Source organism: Siphateles boraxobius, unplaced genomic scaffold (assembly GCF_051911475.1).
Source record: "Siphateles boraxobius isolate OS27281-9 unplaced genomic scaffold, OSU_SipBor_1 77, whole genome shotgun sequence".
NCBI lineage: Eukaryota > Metazoa > Chordata > Actinopteri > Cypriniformes > Leuciscidae > Siphateles > Siphateles boraxobius.
Window position 1 is genome coordinate 24235001 of NW_027509205.1, and position 17500 is coordinate 24252500.

The 17500-nt window shown below is 40.9% G+C and overlaps 1 protein-coding gene across 2 annotated transcripts in view; it reads right to left on the bottom strand.

Moving 5' to 3' along the window:
• col24a1 (collagen type XXIV alpha 1) overlaps positions 1-17500 on the bottom strand; it is a 153356-nt gene that overhangs the window by 23809 nt on the left and 112047 nt on the right. For both annotated transcript variants that reach the window (XM_077218635.1, XM_077218634.1), the window contains 12 exons: positions 15438-15491; positions 9565-9618; positions 9172-9225; positions 8120-8173; positions 7579-7632; positions 3978-4085; positions 3410-3463; positions 2645-2752; positions 1425-1478; positions 1151-1204; positions 899-955; positions 600-653 (listed from right to left, as the gene is read on the bottom strand). In XM_077218635.1, coding sequence (XP_077074750.1) covers positions 600-653; positions 899-955; positions 1151-1204; positions 1425-1478; positions 2645-2752; positions 3410-3463; positions 3978-4085; positions 7579-7632; positions 8120-8173; positions 9172-9225; positions 9565-9618; positions 15438-15491 — 759 coding nt within the window. The remainder of the gene's footprint in view (positions 1-599; positions 654-898; positions 956-1150; positions 1205-1424; positions 1479-2644; positions 2753-3409; positions 3464-3977; positions 4086-7578; positions 7633-8119; positions 8174-9171; positions 9226-9564; positions 9619-15437; positions 15492-17500) is intronic.

A 17500-nucleotide genomic window follows, 5' to 3' on the forward strand; every position in this document is an offset into this window, starting at 1 on the left:
GAGATGTTCTGAGAGTGTTTTCTCATGTTGATGTGTGGTTGCTAGGGTGCTGATATGCATCTGCTGATGTGTTCTGAGAGAGTTTTATCATGTTGGTGTGTGGTTCCTAGGTTTTTGCTATGCATTTGCTAATGCTTCTGAAAGTTTTTCTATCATGTCGCTCTGTGGTTGCTATGCAGTTGCTGAGGTGTTATGAGTTTGTTTTATCATGTTACTGATGGTTACTAGGGTGTTGCTATGTATTTGCTGATGTGTTCTGAAAGTGTTTTATCACGTTTCTGCGTGGTTGCTAGGGTGTTGCTATGCATCTGCTGCTGTGTTCTGATAGTGTTTTATCATGTTGATGTGTGGTTGCTAGGGTGTTGCTATGTAGTTGCTGATGTGCTCTGAAAGTTTTTCTATCATGTTGTTATGTGGTTGCCATGGTGTTGCTATGCAGTTGCTGAGATGTTCTGAGAGTGTTTTTAATCATGTTGTTGTATGATTGCTAGGGTGTTGCTATGCATTTGCTGATATGTTTTGAGAGTTTGTTTTATCATGTTGCTGCGTGGTTACTGGATTTTCTGTAACCTCTGTAACCTCCTTACAGAGACACTAACCTGATATCCATTATCTCCTGGTTCCCCACGTTCACCTTTCTCTCCTAGAGTGCCCTGTAAACACACACACACACACACACACACACACACACACACACACACACACACACACACACACACACACACACACACACACACACACACACACACACACACACACACACACACACACACACACACACATTGATATGTTGTTTTATTTATTCATCATAGAGATGTAAATATTACCGGCTCTTTATTTTTTGATTTCAGTCCAGATGTTCAACAAAAACAGGAAGTTAAAGGAAATTAAGACCTACTGGTTCACCTAAGGGCCCGGGTGGTCCTGCCGTTTTACTGTCTTCTCCTGGGTAACCCTGAAAAAACACACATAATCAAACTCAGAACGGAGACTTTTAACACCAATTATAGATGCTTTCACAATATTATTTACTGCTTTAGCAGATTTGCATAGACTGCATAGAGTTTTAAGCATTATATGTACTAATTTAACCCAAATTAGACATTTAGAATGGGATTTTTGTTCAAGATATCAAATTATGTTATACAACCTTTTCTCCCTTTGGTCCCGGGGGGCCTGCTGGACCTTGCTTGCCAGTGTGACCCTATGGATAAGATAAAATAGATACGTTTCTTGTCTAATCTAAAGTAATATTATTTTTTGAATGGTGATTGGCTGGTTGAGCTGATTAATTGGCAGACATTTTATGTAATCAATCGATAATTATAGAAAAGCGATACTTTAGGGCTTCGCTCCCAAAACTTTCTGCCAGTTTAAGTGTTTGTTTTTGTAAGGATTCACAAATGCATATGTTTGCAACTCACTGTGTAACCTTGCAGTCCCAGCTCTCCCTGAGGTCCCATACCTCCAGGTCGACCCTGCAAGGTAATGAACAAAACACACACGTATGTTAGCTTGTGTTTGGTGGCAAATAACCGGCTAAAAATAACCCAAGTGTTTCCTGTCAGCAAAGTTGTCCTGAAAAACATAATATTCTATGGGGTCTTAAAAAAATGACTCCTGCTGCTCATCTCATTATGGCTCCTTGGAAAAGCATTCGCTTATGAAAACAAGACGCTAGGTTCCCTAACAACACTTGTTTTTACATTTCATCGATGTCGTTAAACACTATCAAATCCCAGACATTTTCTCTGCTGTTAAATTCCAGCCTAGAACCACCAAATCAGCAGGCGCTTAACTGCATTGTACAAGAAAAGCGGATTAGACCCCCGTATCTCTAACAACATTAGTGTAAATCCCATCAAAAATCTTTGGTTCAATTCCAAATCCTGCTAATGTTTACACACACCTTAATTGATCCAGTAAAATCAGCGAGATTGAGGGTAAAACTCGTTCTCAGCATGTTAAAGAGCCTGACGAAATTATTACGCTATTACGCTATTATTACTGTAACTCACTGATTCAGCTCACACAGCAATTATTTTAAATACCCAATTAATTTAACGGTAACACTTTGCAATAAAGTTTTCTAATGCATTTTTAAGAAAAGTATGTTGTTTGCTATTAAAATGTATTGCTTATCGTTAGTTAATGCTTTACAATTTAACCAACAAAACAATCCCCTAACATTACTCTGAACCAATCTCACATTTGTAGTGTAATTGTGTGGCAAAAAGGCAACAATTATTTATATAATACACCATTATCTAAGCTATTTTCTTCTTGAAACAAACGTTTTGAAACAATCTGCATTGTGAAAAGCGCTATATAAATAATGTGACTTGACTTGACTATCAAGGACTCCCCCAGTGGTGCAATCAAATACAGCAACACAATGCAGTATAATGTTAAGGTTGTGGGGTCAAGCTACACAACATTCCCAAATTTTCCCTTGTTAATGAATTCAGTGCATCCATTTCTCTGATTCGTACTGTTTTGTTTGGCACTGCTATTGAAGGCTTCGTGATTAGAATACTGGTTAATGGTAATCATTTTTGAGATTTGCACAGCCAATTCTCAATCTCAAGCTCACAAGACTTGAAGAAAGAGTGTAGGGATGTGTTAAAGAAGAAAGCACACTAACTGCGGGTCCTCTGGTTCCTCGAGCACCTTTGAGTCCTCTCTCACCAATCTGTCCGATTTCACCAGCCGAACCCATTTCTCCCAGTTGACCCGGCGGACCTTTTTCACCCTACCAAAGAGGAAGATGAAAATATCAAAGGGAGGGACTGGTCTACATTATTTACATGTGTGGACAACGAGATAAATGCGAATGTAATATGAAAATAAAGAGCAAGACGTGTCCCAAACAAGACAAGACAAAGAAGAGCTTGTTATTAAGGGGTGTTGTGAAAAGTTGGTAACACCTTCCAGTAAGGTCTGATTTGTTAATGTATTAACTAACATAAGCTGACTGAGTAAATCACAGTGAAATGGTTAAAGAAAAATTATCTTGATTTTAGTTATAATATATGTGTAATTGTTCGTTGTTAGTTCATATCAGTTCACAGTGCATTAACTAATGTTCACATACACAACTTTAAATTCGAATTCTGCATTAATAAATGCTGGAATTAACAATAGCAATGACTGATAAATGCTGTAGACGTGTTGTTCATTGTTAGTTCATGTTAACTAATGCAGTTAACTAGTTTTAACAAAAAAAACCTTAAGGAGTACCACAGGGCTCTATTCGAGGTCCATTTTATTTCTGACACAATACCCCATATTGAAAACACTTCAGTCTCCCTTCTTGTGCACTTAAAATGTAGAGGTTCCCCATATTGCTTTGATGTAATTTAATGCAATTTTGTGGCTATAATTAATGTTGATCCAGAAACACTGGTACCTTCTTTCCTGGACGTCCACGGATGCCCGGTAGACCCTGTTTTCCCTCGGGTCCCTGATATAGAAACATCTGCTTTAACTTCACATCATCAGGAGATATTTCAGAACATCTCACAACAGACTTGCATTATCTAAAGAGCTGTTTTATTACTATATGAATTCTTTATTCCAGACCCTTAGGTCCATATCACAAAGTAAAAGAAACAAAAAGAAAAGAATAACATACACACATAGATTTGCATAGACCAAACATTATTTTAGAACATACAAACTTGAGTTCGAGTGCTTCCAGAACCCGGAGGAATGACTTGTATCACTTAATATAGGATCATTTAAGACCATTATGATTGTATTTCTCGAATCACCCAATGGACACATGAAATTATACATTTAATGCCTTAACACAGCATGCAATTTAGATACGAATATTTGGCTTGCACTTTTCCACCAAAATTCTTAACGCATCATTAAATGCCACCTGAAGCTTTTTCATTTCAGCTTTACTATATCTACACCATAGATCTGCCGAGTAAAAAATATATGCACTGCATCACTCTTTCGTCACTAACCGGGAAGCCTTTTTTCCCAGGATCTCCAGAAAGTCCTGGTGGGCCGGAGTCACCGATCTCGCCCCTTTCCCCAGCTTCTCCCATTGGTCCACGGTCACCTGGCTCACCCTAAGAAGTGAGAAAACAATACAATTACAAATTACATTTAAAATATTTCCAATGAGTGGGTTTTGGTACAATGATTTTAGGAATCATCATAATTTTGTCTTTAACATCAACCAATCTAGGGACTATGGATAAAAATGAGTCAATTGGGCTAAATCTGCCACATTTTATATATTTCTTTCATGTATTATTTATGTGTATTGTCCATGATTAAATAAACAAAGAAAGAAAAAATTATATGTCAAATTAAACATGTAAGCAAGTGCATTCTGGGCAAACCACAGAAAAAACTCACAGCAAACTTTGTAAGTTTTTACAAGACAAATACGCAGGGAAAAATGGCGTAGGATTAACTTTGAAAATTTTTTATTTAGTAATTGGTATAGAAATTGCTATTAATTTACAATGCAAAACAATTTTATTTATATATCATGTTTAAAAACATTATGTTAATAGTGATAATAGGATATTAAAGTAATTGTTTTGGCTTTACAGCAGCTCTAGAATAAAGTTATTGTCCAGCTAAAGTTAGTTTTGAGTTTTTAGTTGTTGCACAAAGGTTGAATTCCAAATCCTGCTAATGTTTACACACACCTTAATTGATCCAGTAAAATCAGCGAGATTGAGGGTAAAACTCGTTCTCAGCATGTTAAAGAGCCTGACGAAATTATTACGCTATTACGCTATTATTACTGTAACTCACTGATTCCATGCAAAAATGGTGCAAATTGAGTGCACTTGAGATAAATTTGCATAAAACTATGGAATTAGTGATTAGTAGAAACAAATGTGAAATCTATGAAAAAATGCAAACGTCAATGGATACCAGGTAGAAATAGTCAATATTAAATACTTTCATTCATAGAGAGTAACTTGAGTTTTGCTGGAAATGTGGATCATGCTTTAAAAAGGAAATGTAGAGATTGCATCTTATTCAGAGGCTGAAACACTTTGGCGTGAGCAAAAATATTTTAGAGATGGTCTAATAGAATCTTTTATGTCTTTTAATATGACTCTGTGGTGTGGAGTTCTGACTGTTAAATCAAAGCAGAGATTGTAGGGTGGTTATATTGAGATTGTAATGTTGCTAAGACAGAAAGACAACTGAATGAGATATATTTATTAACAGTTAAACAAAAAGCATGGATTATTATAGAGGATTCTTCTAAAAATGTGTACCAGATGTCATTTGTGCCAGCTGGCATTCGAATGTTAAATGCTGAAAAGATATGAATATGAGTAGGGGTGGATATGTAGGCTATGCATAGGTACATGGGAATGTTATTGTTTTATTTTATTTTTTTAATGTATATTTGTATGTTTGTGTTGGTGTCCTTGTGTGTGGTGTATAGTCAAGCCAAAGAAAAATTTTCACTTGTGGACGATAAAGGAACTAAACTAACCAAACTAACTAAAAAACGATATCATCTCTGCTTAAACTTCAAAAACGTTCAGTCTATAGGTATGCGTGTTTGAATATATATGTGCGCAGGCATGTAGTCTTTCTCTACAAACCGACCTCAACAAATAACTTGTCTGGCCTTAAAAATTCATAATATGGATTTTTTTTTGTCGCTTTCTCGTATCCATGTGAACTGGAAACATTCTGATAACGTTTTATCTGTGCAGAGCAGTGGGGATTTCTTTAAGACTGCAAGAGAAGCTCGGCTTCCCCTATAATGTCAAAAAATTAATGGTCAAATATGTACTATTGTGTTAACATTTTATTGACTAAAATGCGTTAGAACACATTCATCTCGAAGATGAGTGCGTTCAGAATCAGCTTCATATATCAGACTCGCTTTCCTTCATTCATTCCCGCATTTTCCTGTTGAAGCCGAGCGTCCGGTGACTTCAGTGGTGCTGCTTTGAACAGTTTTTTCAGGGCTTCGAAACTAGACGGTCATTGGATAAATCTGTGATTATGTCCCGCCCACGGACGCTCAGTGTCTCTGGGGGCTGGACTCCGGGCTTCTGCGTGATGATTGGACGATCTGTAGTGAATGGAGGAGTGGGTGGAGCTGGACTCAAGGCTGCTGCGTGATGATTGGAGGGTATGTTGTGAATGGAGGAGTGGGCGGGGCTGGACTCCGGGCTTCTACGTGATGATTGGAGGGTCTGTTGTGAATGGAGGAGTGGGCGGGGCTGGACTCCGGGCTTCTGCGTGATGATTGGACGGTCTGTTGTGAATGGAGGAGTGGGCGGGGCTGGACTCCGGGCTTCTACGTGATGATTGGAGGGTCTGTTGTGAATGGAGAAGTGGGCGGGGCTGGACTCCGGGCTTCTGCGTGATGATTGGACGGTCTTTTGTGAACGTAGGAGTGGGCGGGGCTGGACTCCGGGCTTCTACGTGATGATTGGAGGGTCTGTTGTGAATGGAGGAGTGGGCGGGGCTGGACTCCGGGCTTCTGCATGATGATTGGAGGGTCTGTTGTGAATGGAGGAGTGGGCGGGGCTGGACTCCGGGCTTCTACGTGATGATTGGAGGGTTTGTTGTGAATGGAGGAGTGGGCGGGGCTGGACTCCGGGCTTCTGCGTGATGATTGCACGGTCTATTGTGAATGTAGGAGTGGGCGGGGCTGGACTCTGGGCTTCTGCGTGATGATTGGAGGGTATGTTGTGAATGGAGGAGTGGACGGGGCTGGACTACGGGCTTCTGTGTGATGTTTGGAGAGTCTGTCGTGAATGGAGGAGTGGGCGGGGCTGGACTCCGGGCTTCTGCGTTTTGATTGGAGGGTCTGTTGTGAATGGAGGAGTGGACGGGGCTGGACTCCGGGCTTCTGTGTGATGATTGGAGAGTCTGTTGTGAATTGAGGAGTGGGCGGGGCTGGACTCCGGGCTTCTGTGTGATGATTGGAGGGTCTGTTGTGAATGGAGGAGTGGGCGGGGCTGGACTCCGGGGTTCTGCGTGATGATTGGTGGGTCTGTCGAAAGACTGCATCTCCTTTTGATTGACAGTGGTTTTGTACTATAAAAAGTGGCTGACGCTGAAGCTGTTTGAGCTCTGTCCCATCGCAGATTTTGCAAGTGTAGTCGAAAGACAAACTGCTGCAACCCAATTCTTGGTATTTGGTTGGTGAAATTACTAGGCAATTTTCATCATACATTTCACACAATTATTCACCACATTCCTTGTTTCAGTTGAATCTAATTCCCACATTTCCTCCGTCGAGTTTAATATCTTTTAGATTGTTGGTTCATTCATTCATTCATAAAGTAGACTAGGCTAGCTAGGCTATAAATAAATGGACAATTTTTATGATATAGGCCGAAAATGAGCTTTGATACTCTTCGCCTTTGTCGCCATTGGCTTTTGGCTTGCTTAGTTGGGGATATTTCATTTTATATTTAACAATATTATTACAACATTATTTTCCTGTTATCTCTGTAAAGCTGCTTTGAAACAATCTGTATTGTAAAAAGCGCTGTATAAATAAAGGTGACTTGACTTGACACTTCAGAAACATCATAGGAGAGCTTTAATCTGCAGTCTCACCTTTGGTCCGTCCTTCCCTTGATGCCCATCTTCTCCGGGCGGCCCTGGAGGACCCTAAGACAAATGGAAACAGATTTAGAAAAGCATTATGGGATTGATCCTGATGCTGATACTGCAGCAGAAATGTGCTTATTTGCTTTTCCTAGAGGCCGTTACTCCCATTTCAATTTGTATAAGCCAATCAACATACCTATTAGCGAGATTACGAATAAATATTTTACAGTTTGAATAACATATAAGAATTTCTTTCCACAAGGCAGTAATGAGAATTTATGATTTATTTCTTTTGAATTTAGGGTGAAATATGAGCCGGATAAATTCATGACAGGCTTCATGAGATTCACACAATGTCATAATATCCAATAACAAACTTGAATAACCAGAGACAAAGAGGTTCACTGTGTGCGAGTGTGTGGACGGCCCGAGGGTCCGGCTGTCAGATTATTGACACTGTTTGGCTCACGTCAGCTAAAGCAATAAAAACACACTGATGGATCACGTTCAGTCCGGTGTTTTGGAGTCGTGTGGGTTTACCACTCACTCTGATGCCCAGCTGGCCCAGTTCACCTTCTTCTCCAACAGGCCCCGTTTCACCCTGGAAAAAGATAGAAACACACACTTGCCAAATGCCAATAGATCTCATTTTGAAACTGTTATTATTATTAAAGCTTGTCAGTATAAATCATCTGATTGCATTGCAGACAGCAGCTTGAACAATGTCTCCTTTTGCATTCAACGGAAGAGTTTAAAAGGGATAGTTCACCCAAAAATGAAACTTCTGTCAGTAATTACTCTCCCTCATGTTGTTCAACCCCGTAAGACCTTCGTTCATCTTCGCAATACGAATTAAGATATTTGTGATTAAATCTGACAGCTGGATCACTCCTCCAAAGCCTTCTAAGGGATTGAACTTGCCGGCCTTGAAAATTATTATATACATTGCTACAATAGTCCAAGTGACTACAGTGGCTCAATCTTAAGTTTATCAAATGACGAGAATACTTTTTGTGCGCAAAAAATAAATAAATAACGACTTTATTTCAACTATTGATTTCCTTCTCTGTGGGCGTCGAGTGAGTTCACTAGTGTAACAGCGCAACGCTTCTGTGTTGTACGTCACACGCATCACACACATCACACACCAGCGTCGGCCAATAGTGAGACTACATGTGACTTAGCTCTACGCTAACACACTACGCTAACTCACTCGAGGCCCACAGAGAAGGAAATCAATAGTTGAAATAAAGTCGTTATTTATTTATTTGTTGCGCACAAAAAGTATTCTCGTCGTTTGATAAACTTAAGATTGAGCCACTGTAGTCACTTGGACTATTTTAGCGATGTCTATAATAATTTTCGAGGCCGGCAAGTTCAATCCCTTAGAAGTCTATGGAGGAGTGATCCAGCTCTCAGATTTCATCAAAAATATCTTAATTCGTGTTCCGAAGATGAACGAAGGTCTTACGGGGTTGAACAACATGAAGAAGAGTAAATACTGAAAGAAGTTTCATTTTTGGGTGAACTATCCATTTAAATAATACAGCATTGGTTATTTTAGGATAAACAATCCCTTTAAGAGTTTGTCTGTGTCACCTTGTGTCCAGGTTCACCCACGGGTCCCTGCTCTCCTTCAGGTCCTGGAGGCCCCTGAGCACGCACAAAAGAGGGAAAATCACAAAACGACGAGAACTAAAGGTCATATTTTAGACCCAAAACACACAGATGAAGCTCAATAAAATACCCTGCAACATAATTCATTTACTAAAAATAATCAAAGTGTGCTATTATTGACTTTTCTGCAGTGTAATGTGTTGTGTTACAGTCCATAGGGTGCCTATTTTATGTAAACTATTGAATTTAACGGTAATATGTAACTTGGATTGTACTGTATTATCCCTTATTTAATTTCCAAATGCACATTTTACTACATGATTGGATGCAGGAGAACTCTGTTATACACTTCAATATGTTTATTTTAGGAAATACCTCGTGACCTTGCTCTCCATCTGGTCCCGCGTCCCCCGGAGGGCCTCTGGACCCCTAAACGATCAAAACCAAACAGTCGCATTCAAATAAATATGAAATAAATATGAAATCATGCCCAATTCCCAAAAAACAAACATGAATTTCCGATAAACAGTCCAGCTCGGTCTTGTTCTGGTCATATAAATCAGATTTACAGTCTTAAAGAAATCCCCACTGCTCTGCACAGATAAATCAGCGCTCTGGTGCTGAATGCATTCAAGAGACACTGTTAAAAGTCTTTCATCTTCTGTCAGAGCGGCTGATTACATGTTTGGACGTAATTACACGAAACACACACTCAATGCTGGAAGCTAAACGAAGCCTCTGAGGCCTTCACATCATGACTTGTATTACATAAGAAAGATGCAACAATAAGCAGCAAAAACACCATGTATAAATGCTGCGACTAGTACATTTCTGAAAGTTTAGCACATCAATGTGTGATGCAAATGAACATCTTTCAGTTTATGCAGTTTGTGACCTTTATTTCATTTAGTTCAAGAAATGATTGTTTATATACAGTAGAGGCACTTCAGCATGCACTATTTATAAGCCCAAACCTTTGTGTTTTATTTAAATACAACATGCGGTTAACTTGATCAGGTCAGTGTTGTCATTGTTAACTCAAACTATACAATTTCCCTTTCAAGGGAACTCGAGCTGCGTCAAGCTGTGGGAACGCCTCTGCGTGTGTGCGTCATGAAGCACGTATGTAATCAGTCCAATGGAGAGACGGAACGTCATAGGCGGGTGACGTCATCGACCAGGAAACTATAAAGCACCCCCAAAACACAAGCGCGACAGCTTCTTTGCCTTCAGTAAGCCCTATATGTGGATCTGTCTCAAGTGTTTTTGTCTGTCACTAAGCAGGAGTTCCACTATTTCAAAAACTATATATAGTTTTTAGCCGGTCTCTTATCGTGTTTTAGCCCTCAAATTTCCACTTATTCAAACATTGGGGGCTAAATCTCATGGTTATGGGGCGATGCCCAAAGCAGAAGAGGCGCTTGCTAGTCACCTTTCTGCTGAAGCTGCATCTTCTTTTAAAGCACCACTTTTACCCTCTAAGCCTCTTAGAAGTATGTCAGCTTTAGTGGGTAAGGCGTATTCGGCGGCCGGTCAAGCCTCGGCGTGCCTGCACACGATGTCCATCTTGCAGGCATACCAGGCTGACTTATTAAAGGATGTGAGCGACACTCAAGAGGTCAGCACTGACGTAGTTCGCGAACTGCGTCAGGCTGCAGATTTATCTCTGCGCGCTACCAAGGAGTCGGCCAAGCTAATGGGCCGTACTATGGCAGCCCTGGTGGCCGCAGAGAGGCATCTATGGTTAAATCTCTCTGGTATGAAAGAAAAAGACAAAGCTTTTCTTTTGGACGCTCCACTCTCTCCTCATGGTCTTTTTGGTGATTCTGTAATTACTGTCATAGATAGATTTCAGGAAGAGAAGAAACAATCGGCAGCGTTTCAGAAATTTATGCCTCTTAAAATTCATGTCCCCGGTACTGCTGGGCGGGAGCAGTCCAGGCCGTCAGTCAGCTCCTCACATAGGGCGCAACAGAAGCAGAGTGTCGCGTCTCGCGCTCCCCCTTCCAAACAGTGGGACCAGACGCGGCACTCTCAGCCGAAGTCTTCTGGCAAAACTGATCTGAGGACAGTTACTATGGCTAAGAAGGCTTCGGCAAAGAGTAAGTCCTGACGCCACTGGCGTCAGGATGCTGAGGGTGGTCCCTGCCGTGGGAGAGAGGTGTTCATCCGCATTACACGGTGCCCGCTCTTCTTCGGTGCCCTCAGGGGCCCGTTCTGCCAACCCCGCCTTCATGCCGGGGCACAGACGGTCCCAGCGAGTGCTTTCCCGAGGGACGCTTGCCCCCTCTTAGGAGGGTCTCAGAGCAGTTAAGGCAGTCGTTCCCTGCCGGTGCGCCGTTACAGGGCGCTGTGTTTGCTGCTCAAGTTACACCAGAGGCCAGTCTCGAGAGACTGGTACCCTTAGTAGTATTTCTGGCAGAGTGGAAAAGCCTTCCAAAAATATCTCAGTGGGTTCTGCACACAGTAAAAAAGGGTTATACTATCCAATTCAGGTGTCGTCCACCAAAATTCAGAGGGGTTCTGCCCACAATGGTGGGCCCCGGGCAGGCTCTGGTAATGGAACAAGAGGTGAAAGCGCTCCTTCAAAAGGGGGCTATAGAACGGGTTCCTACTCACAGGTTGGAGTCAGGTTTTTACAGCCGATATTTCATCGTTCCAAAGAAGGATGGGGGGTTGCGTCCAATTTTAGATCTGCGCCTGTTGAATCGCTCGGTAGGGAAGCTAAAATTCAAGATGCTCACTATCAAGCAGATCGTGTCACAAATCAGATCCGAGGACTGGTCTGTCACGATAGATCTAAGGGACGCGTACTTCCATATTTCCATCCTTCCACAACACAGGAAGTTCCTGAGGTTCGCCTTCGGGGGCGAGGCGTACCAGTACAAGGTTCTTCCATTTGGACTAGCTTTATCTCCCCGCACTTTCACGAAATGCATGGATGCAGCTTTAGCGCCCCTGAGGTTTCAGGGCATTCGTATCCTCAATTACATCGACGATTGGTTGATTTTAGCTCAGACAGAGCAGATGGCGGTTCAGCATCGAGATGTTGTTCTCACTCATATGAGAAAGTTGGGGTTGAGGCTGAACGCAAAGAAAAGTATATTATCTCCTTCTCAGAAGACCACTTTTCTGGGTGTCGTTTGGGATTCGATCTCGATGCGGGCACGACTTTCTCCGACCCGCATCGCTTTGATTCTTTCAGCTATGAAACAAGTAAAGCTAGGCCAGCTACTCACTGTAAAACAGTTTCAGAGACTGTTGGGTCTGATGGCAGCAGCGTCCAACGTTATACCTTGCGGCCTGTTGTACATGAGACCACTGCAGTGGTGGCTCCGGACCAAGGGATTCTCCCCGAGGGGAAATCCCCTCCACACGATCAAAGTCACGCGGCGCTGCCTTCGTGCTCTGGTCATGTGGAAAGAAACCTGGTTCCTATCCAAAGGGCCTGTGTTGGGGGCTCTTTGTCATCGCGTAACGCTAACGACGGATGCTTCCCTCACAGGGTGGGGGGCGGTCATGAGTGGTCGTCCAGCCCAAGGTCTGTGACAGGACCATCATCTATCCTGGCATATAAATTGTCTAGAGATGTTGGCGGTGTTCCAAGCTTTGAAACACTTCCTAGCAGACCTCAGAGGTCATCATGTGTTAGTTCAGTCAGACAACATGTCGGTGGTCTCGTATATATAAATCATCAGGGGGGCCTGCGGTCACGTCCACTTTACAAGTTGGCCCGTCAGATCCTCCTGTGGTCCCAGGGGAAGTTACGGTCTCTGAGAGTTATGTATCTTCCTGGTTATTTGAATGTGGTAGCAGACTCCCTGTCGAGGCAGGGGCCGAGGCCGGGGGAATGGAGGCTCCACCCCGAGGTGGTGGAGCTCCTTTGGTTGAGTTTCCTTGGAGATTCCGATCAGGAGGGATCTACTCTCTCAGGAGGGCGGTACGATATTTCACCCCCGCCCAGAGTTGTAGAAACTGTGGGCTTGGCCTCTGAAGGGGGCCCAGCTCATAGAATCTGGTCTCTCAACTGAGGTTGTTGAGACCATCCTTCACTCCAGAGCTCCGTCCACGAGGTTAACGGCCCAGTGGGTGCAGTGCTGGAGTTTCTGCAGGAGCGTTTCTCTGCAGGGTTATCCCCCTCCACACTAAAGGTGTATGTGGCGGCACTAGCTACTTTCCATGTCCCTTTCAGTGGAGTTTCTCTTGGGAGACACCCACTTATAACTCGCTTCCTTTGTGGCACTTTGAGGCAGAGGCCTGCTGTTTGTACGAGGGTGCCGACTTGGGATTTGGCCATTGTACTAGTGGGCCTTTCTTTGGCCCCCTTTGAACCTATTGAGGAAGTTTCTGAGAAATTTCTCACGTATAAAACTCTTTTTCTGCTTGCAATCTCCTCACTCCTCACAAGAGAATCAGAGATTTGCAGGCCCTGTCGGTTGCACCCTCGTGCCTGGAGTTTTCGCCTGGTATGGTTAAGGCTTTTCTATACCCTAGACCAGGTTATGTCCCTAAGGTCCCTACTAATGCTGTTAGACCTACAGTGCTGCAGGCTTTCTATCCTCCTCCTTTTGTGTCATCAGATCAGGAGAAACTTAAGCTTCTCTGCCCGGTTAGGGCGTTAGACGCTTACGTCCACAGAGCTGCCCTGTGGAGGAAATGAGAACAGTTATTTGTGTGCTTTGGGCCACCCAGGAAAGGGTGTCCCGCGTCTAAACAGAGAATAAGCAAGTGGGTGTTTGAGGCCATCTCACTTGCTTATGAGTCGGCTGGTCAGCCTTTACCTTTGGCTGTACGAGCCCACTCTACTAGGAGTATGGCTGCTTCTAAAGCATTGTTGTCAGGAGTATCGCTAAGTGATGTTTGTGATGCGGCTGGGTGGTCCTCACCGCATACATTTGTTAAGTTCTATGAATTGGACTTAAGTTCCACTCCTGGGGCGCAGGTGCTCTCGTCATCTGTGCGCTAGTTCCCACATGACGGTCATTTGCTCCAATGGCGACGTGGGTATTGGCGTTCCCACAGCTTGACGCAGCTCGAGTTCCCTTGAAAGGGAACGTCTCGGTTACGTATGTAACCCTAGTTCCCTGATAGGGAACGAGATGCTGCGTCGTTTTGCCATACTCCCAGCATGCCCGTTAGCGCTTCCTTCAGGCCTATCAGAAGCTGTCGCGCTTGTGTTTTGGGGGTGCTTTATAGTTTCCTGGTCGATGACGTCACCCGCCTATGACGTTCCGTCTCTCCATTGGACTGATTCCATACGTGTCTCATGACGCACAACGCAGGGGCGTTCCCACAGCGTTTGACGCAGCGTCTCGTTCCCTATCAGGGAATTAGGGATACATACGTAACCGAGACGTTCTCATCAATTGAAATAAAGCCGAAATTGAATATAATTTAAATATTTACTGTAAAAGCTTTTTTTTAAATGTTTAGAAAATCGGAAAAGTTGCCATGGCAACTAACTGAAATAAAATAAGTTTAAGTTAAAATAGTAAAATTATACTTATTGATTGAAATAAAAAATGATTAATTAAATAAAATATTTATAAATAAAAATGAAATATAAACATTAGATGAAAAGATTTAAATGTAAATAAACAACTAATTTGGCAAATAACTTAAAATAAGTTTAAGTTGAAATACTAAAATTACTAAAACTAAAACTCAAATATTTATAAATTAAAGCTATATAGAAATATAAAAAACAGGTCATCGATGAAACTAAAACCATTAAAAAATGTAGCTAATTAAAATTAAGCTGAATTAAAATAAATAAAATATTAGATGAAAAACTTAACAGTAAAAAACTAAAGAAATTTTTACAATTTGGCAACTTAAAATAAGTTTGTTGAAATATTAAAATTACTAAAACTGAAATATACAAAAATTAAAGTTATATATATTTAACTTTAATTTTTTTATATTTCATATATATATATATATATATATATATATATATATATATATATATATATATATATATATATATATATATAAACATAAAAACCGATAAAAGCACTTAACAAAATGGCTAAAACTTTAAATAAAGTTAAAACTAAAAATATCAAAATAAAGCTAATTCAGAATATTAACAAACACTATAACAATAACAGTATATATATATATAATACTAAATAACATGTCATGTAGAAGTCTTTTTAATTCTCTTTAATATAAACACCCCTTTTCTTTTGCAAACAAGGCTTGTTTGAGAATGCAAACATATCGATTTGTGTTGTAATACTCACAGGTTCACCTGGAGGACCTTTTTCACCTGTGCTGCCCGGCGGACCTGCTTTACCCTGTAAAACACACACACACACACACACGCACGCACGCAGGCACGCACGCACACGCACACACACACACGCACAGGCACGCACACGCACACGCACGCACGCACACGCACGGTCACACACGCACACACACACACACGCACGCACGCACGCACGCACACACACACACGCACGCACACGCACACGCACGCACACGCCCACGCACGCACGCGTACACACACACACACACACACAAGCACACACACACACACGCACACGCACACGCACACACACGCACACGCACGCACGCACGCACACGCCCACGCACGCACGCACACACACACACACGCACACGCACGCACGCACACACACAGACACACACGCGCACACACACACACGCACACACACACACACCAATTATATGTGATTCATACACGTTTAGACTTTATAAAATCTGATTACACATTATTCAAAAAACATTCTATTGAACAGAAAAATCACAAATGAGATCTCTATACTATCAGAATAAATGTACAGCAAAACGAGTCTCCTTCACCTCAAATGTTATGAGTACAGCGTTATATTTGCTTACTAAAACTAAAATTAAAACCATTAACAGACATTTCCGTTAGTAGAAATACATTTATTTTAAATTTTTATTTTTATTATTTATTTAAAAAATAATAAAAAATTATTATTAAACTTATTTTATTCCAGCTACTTTTCAAAGCAGCATTTCTCATTTACATTTAGTTTAATGATATACTAAAACAACTAAAATAAAAATTAATTAAAAGTATTTACATATTTAAAATAAACTGTACTTAATAAAATTGAAAAAATATACTATATATTAATTAATACCCTCGTTTTACTAAATCGTGGCCACATTGTAATAATTCCTTTCCTTGTTTTAAGTAAATCATGCACACAATATAATAACGCGCACAGTATAATTTATTCGCTCATTTTGCTGAATCGTGGCCACATTGAAATAATAATTTTTTCCTTGTTTTATGTGAATCATGCGCACGATATAATAATTTGTTCCCTCGTTTTACTAAATTGTGGCCACATTGTAATAATATGTACTTATACTAAATCACTTTTACTACGCACAATTACACGACAGCATTTTCAACTAAAAACAGAAAACTTTTTATGCGTTTCAGGAGTTAATTTACACAACAACAGCGGTTTGGGGCCTGAAAATGCAAACTTTTGAAAACGATACCATAATTGACTCCGTAAACTACAAAAACGCTGATTTTTAAGAAAATGGTGCTCCATGTTTATCATATGTTCAATTTATAGCCGCGTAGAAATTCTTTACAAAGTGACATCGCCATCTACTGGTCTGACAGCAGATACAGTCGTTATTTTTAGTCGTTTACGTCAGTGGTTCCCAACCTTTTTTTGTCTGAGACCCCCTTTTTCCCAAGAAAATATTTTAGGGCCCCCTTCACATTTAATGATATTGTCGCTCTTGTAAGATTGCAGAAAGGATGACAAAATGTTTTGTTTTTAAACAAATAGTATGCACTGTAAAAAAAAAATCCCGTTGTTTTTACGGAAAAAAACCGGCAGGGGTGGTTACCAGAACTTTACCGTCAAAAATACGGTATCAACGTCATTGGTTTTACAGACTTAACGTAAAATTTACAGTAATTAACCGTATTTCATTATCTGATATATTGTTAATTTACTGATCTATTGAAGTATTAATATCTGTTTTGTACCATTGTAATACACTGACAACCAAACAATCACCACAGCAGTGACGAATGTCACGTGATAAATAAAAGCTTATCACAAACAATCTTTCACAAGAAAGTTAACACTTAAGAAGCTCTTCAGTGTCATTCGCACAAACATTAAACACCATCATGGTAACACACATGAAATTTTAAAAATGCAATAAACATTAATTTAACAACATTAAATGTGACATAAAACCCTAATGTACATAACTGATTAGAAAAGAACTAAGAAAACTAAGAAGAAACATAGTTATTTCAACAAACATGCATCAAATG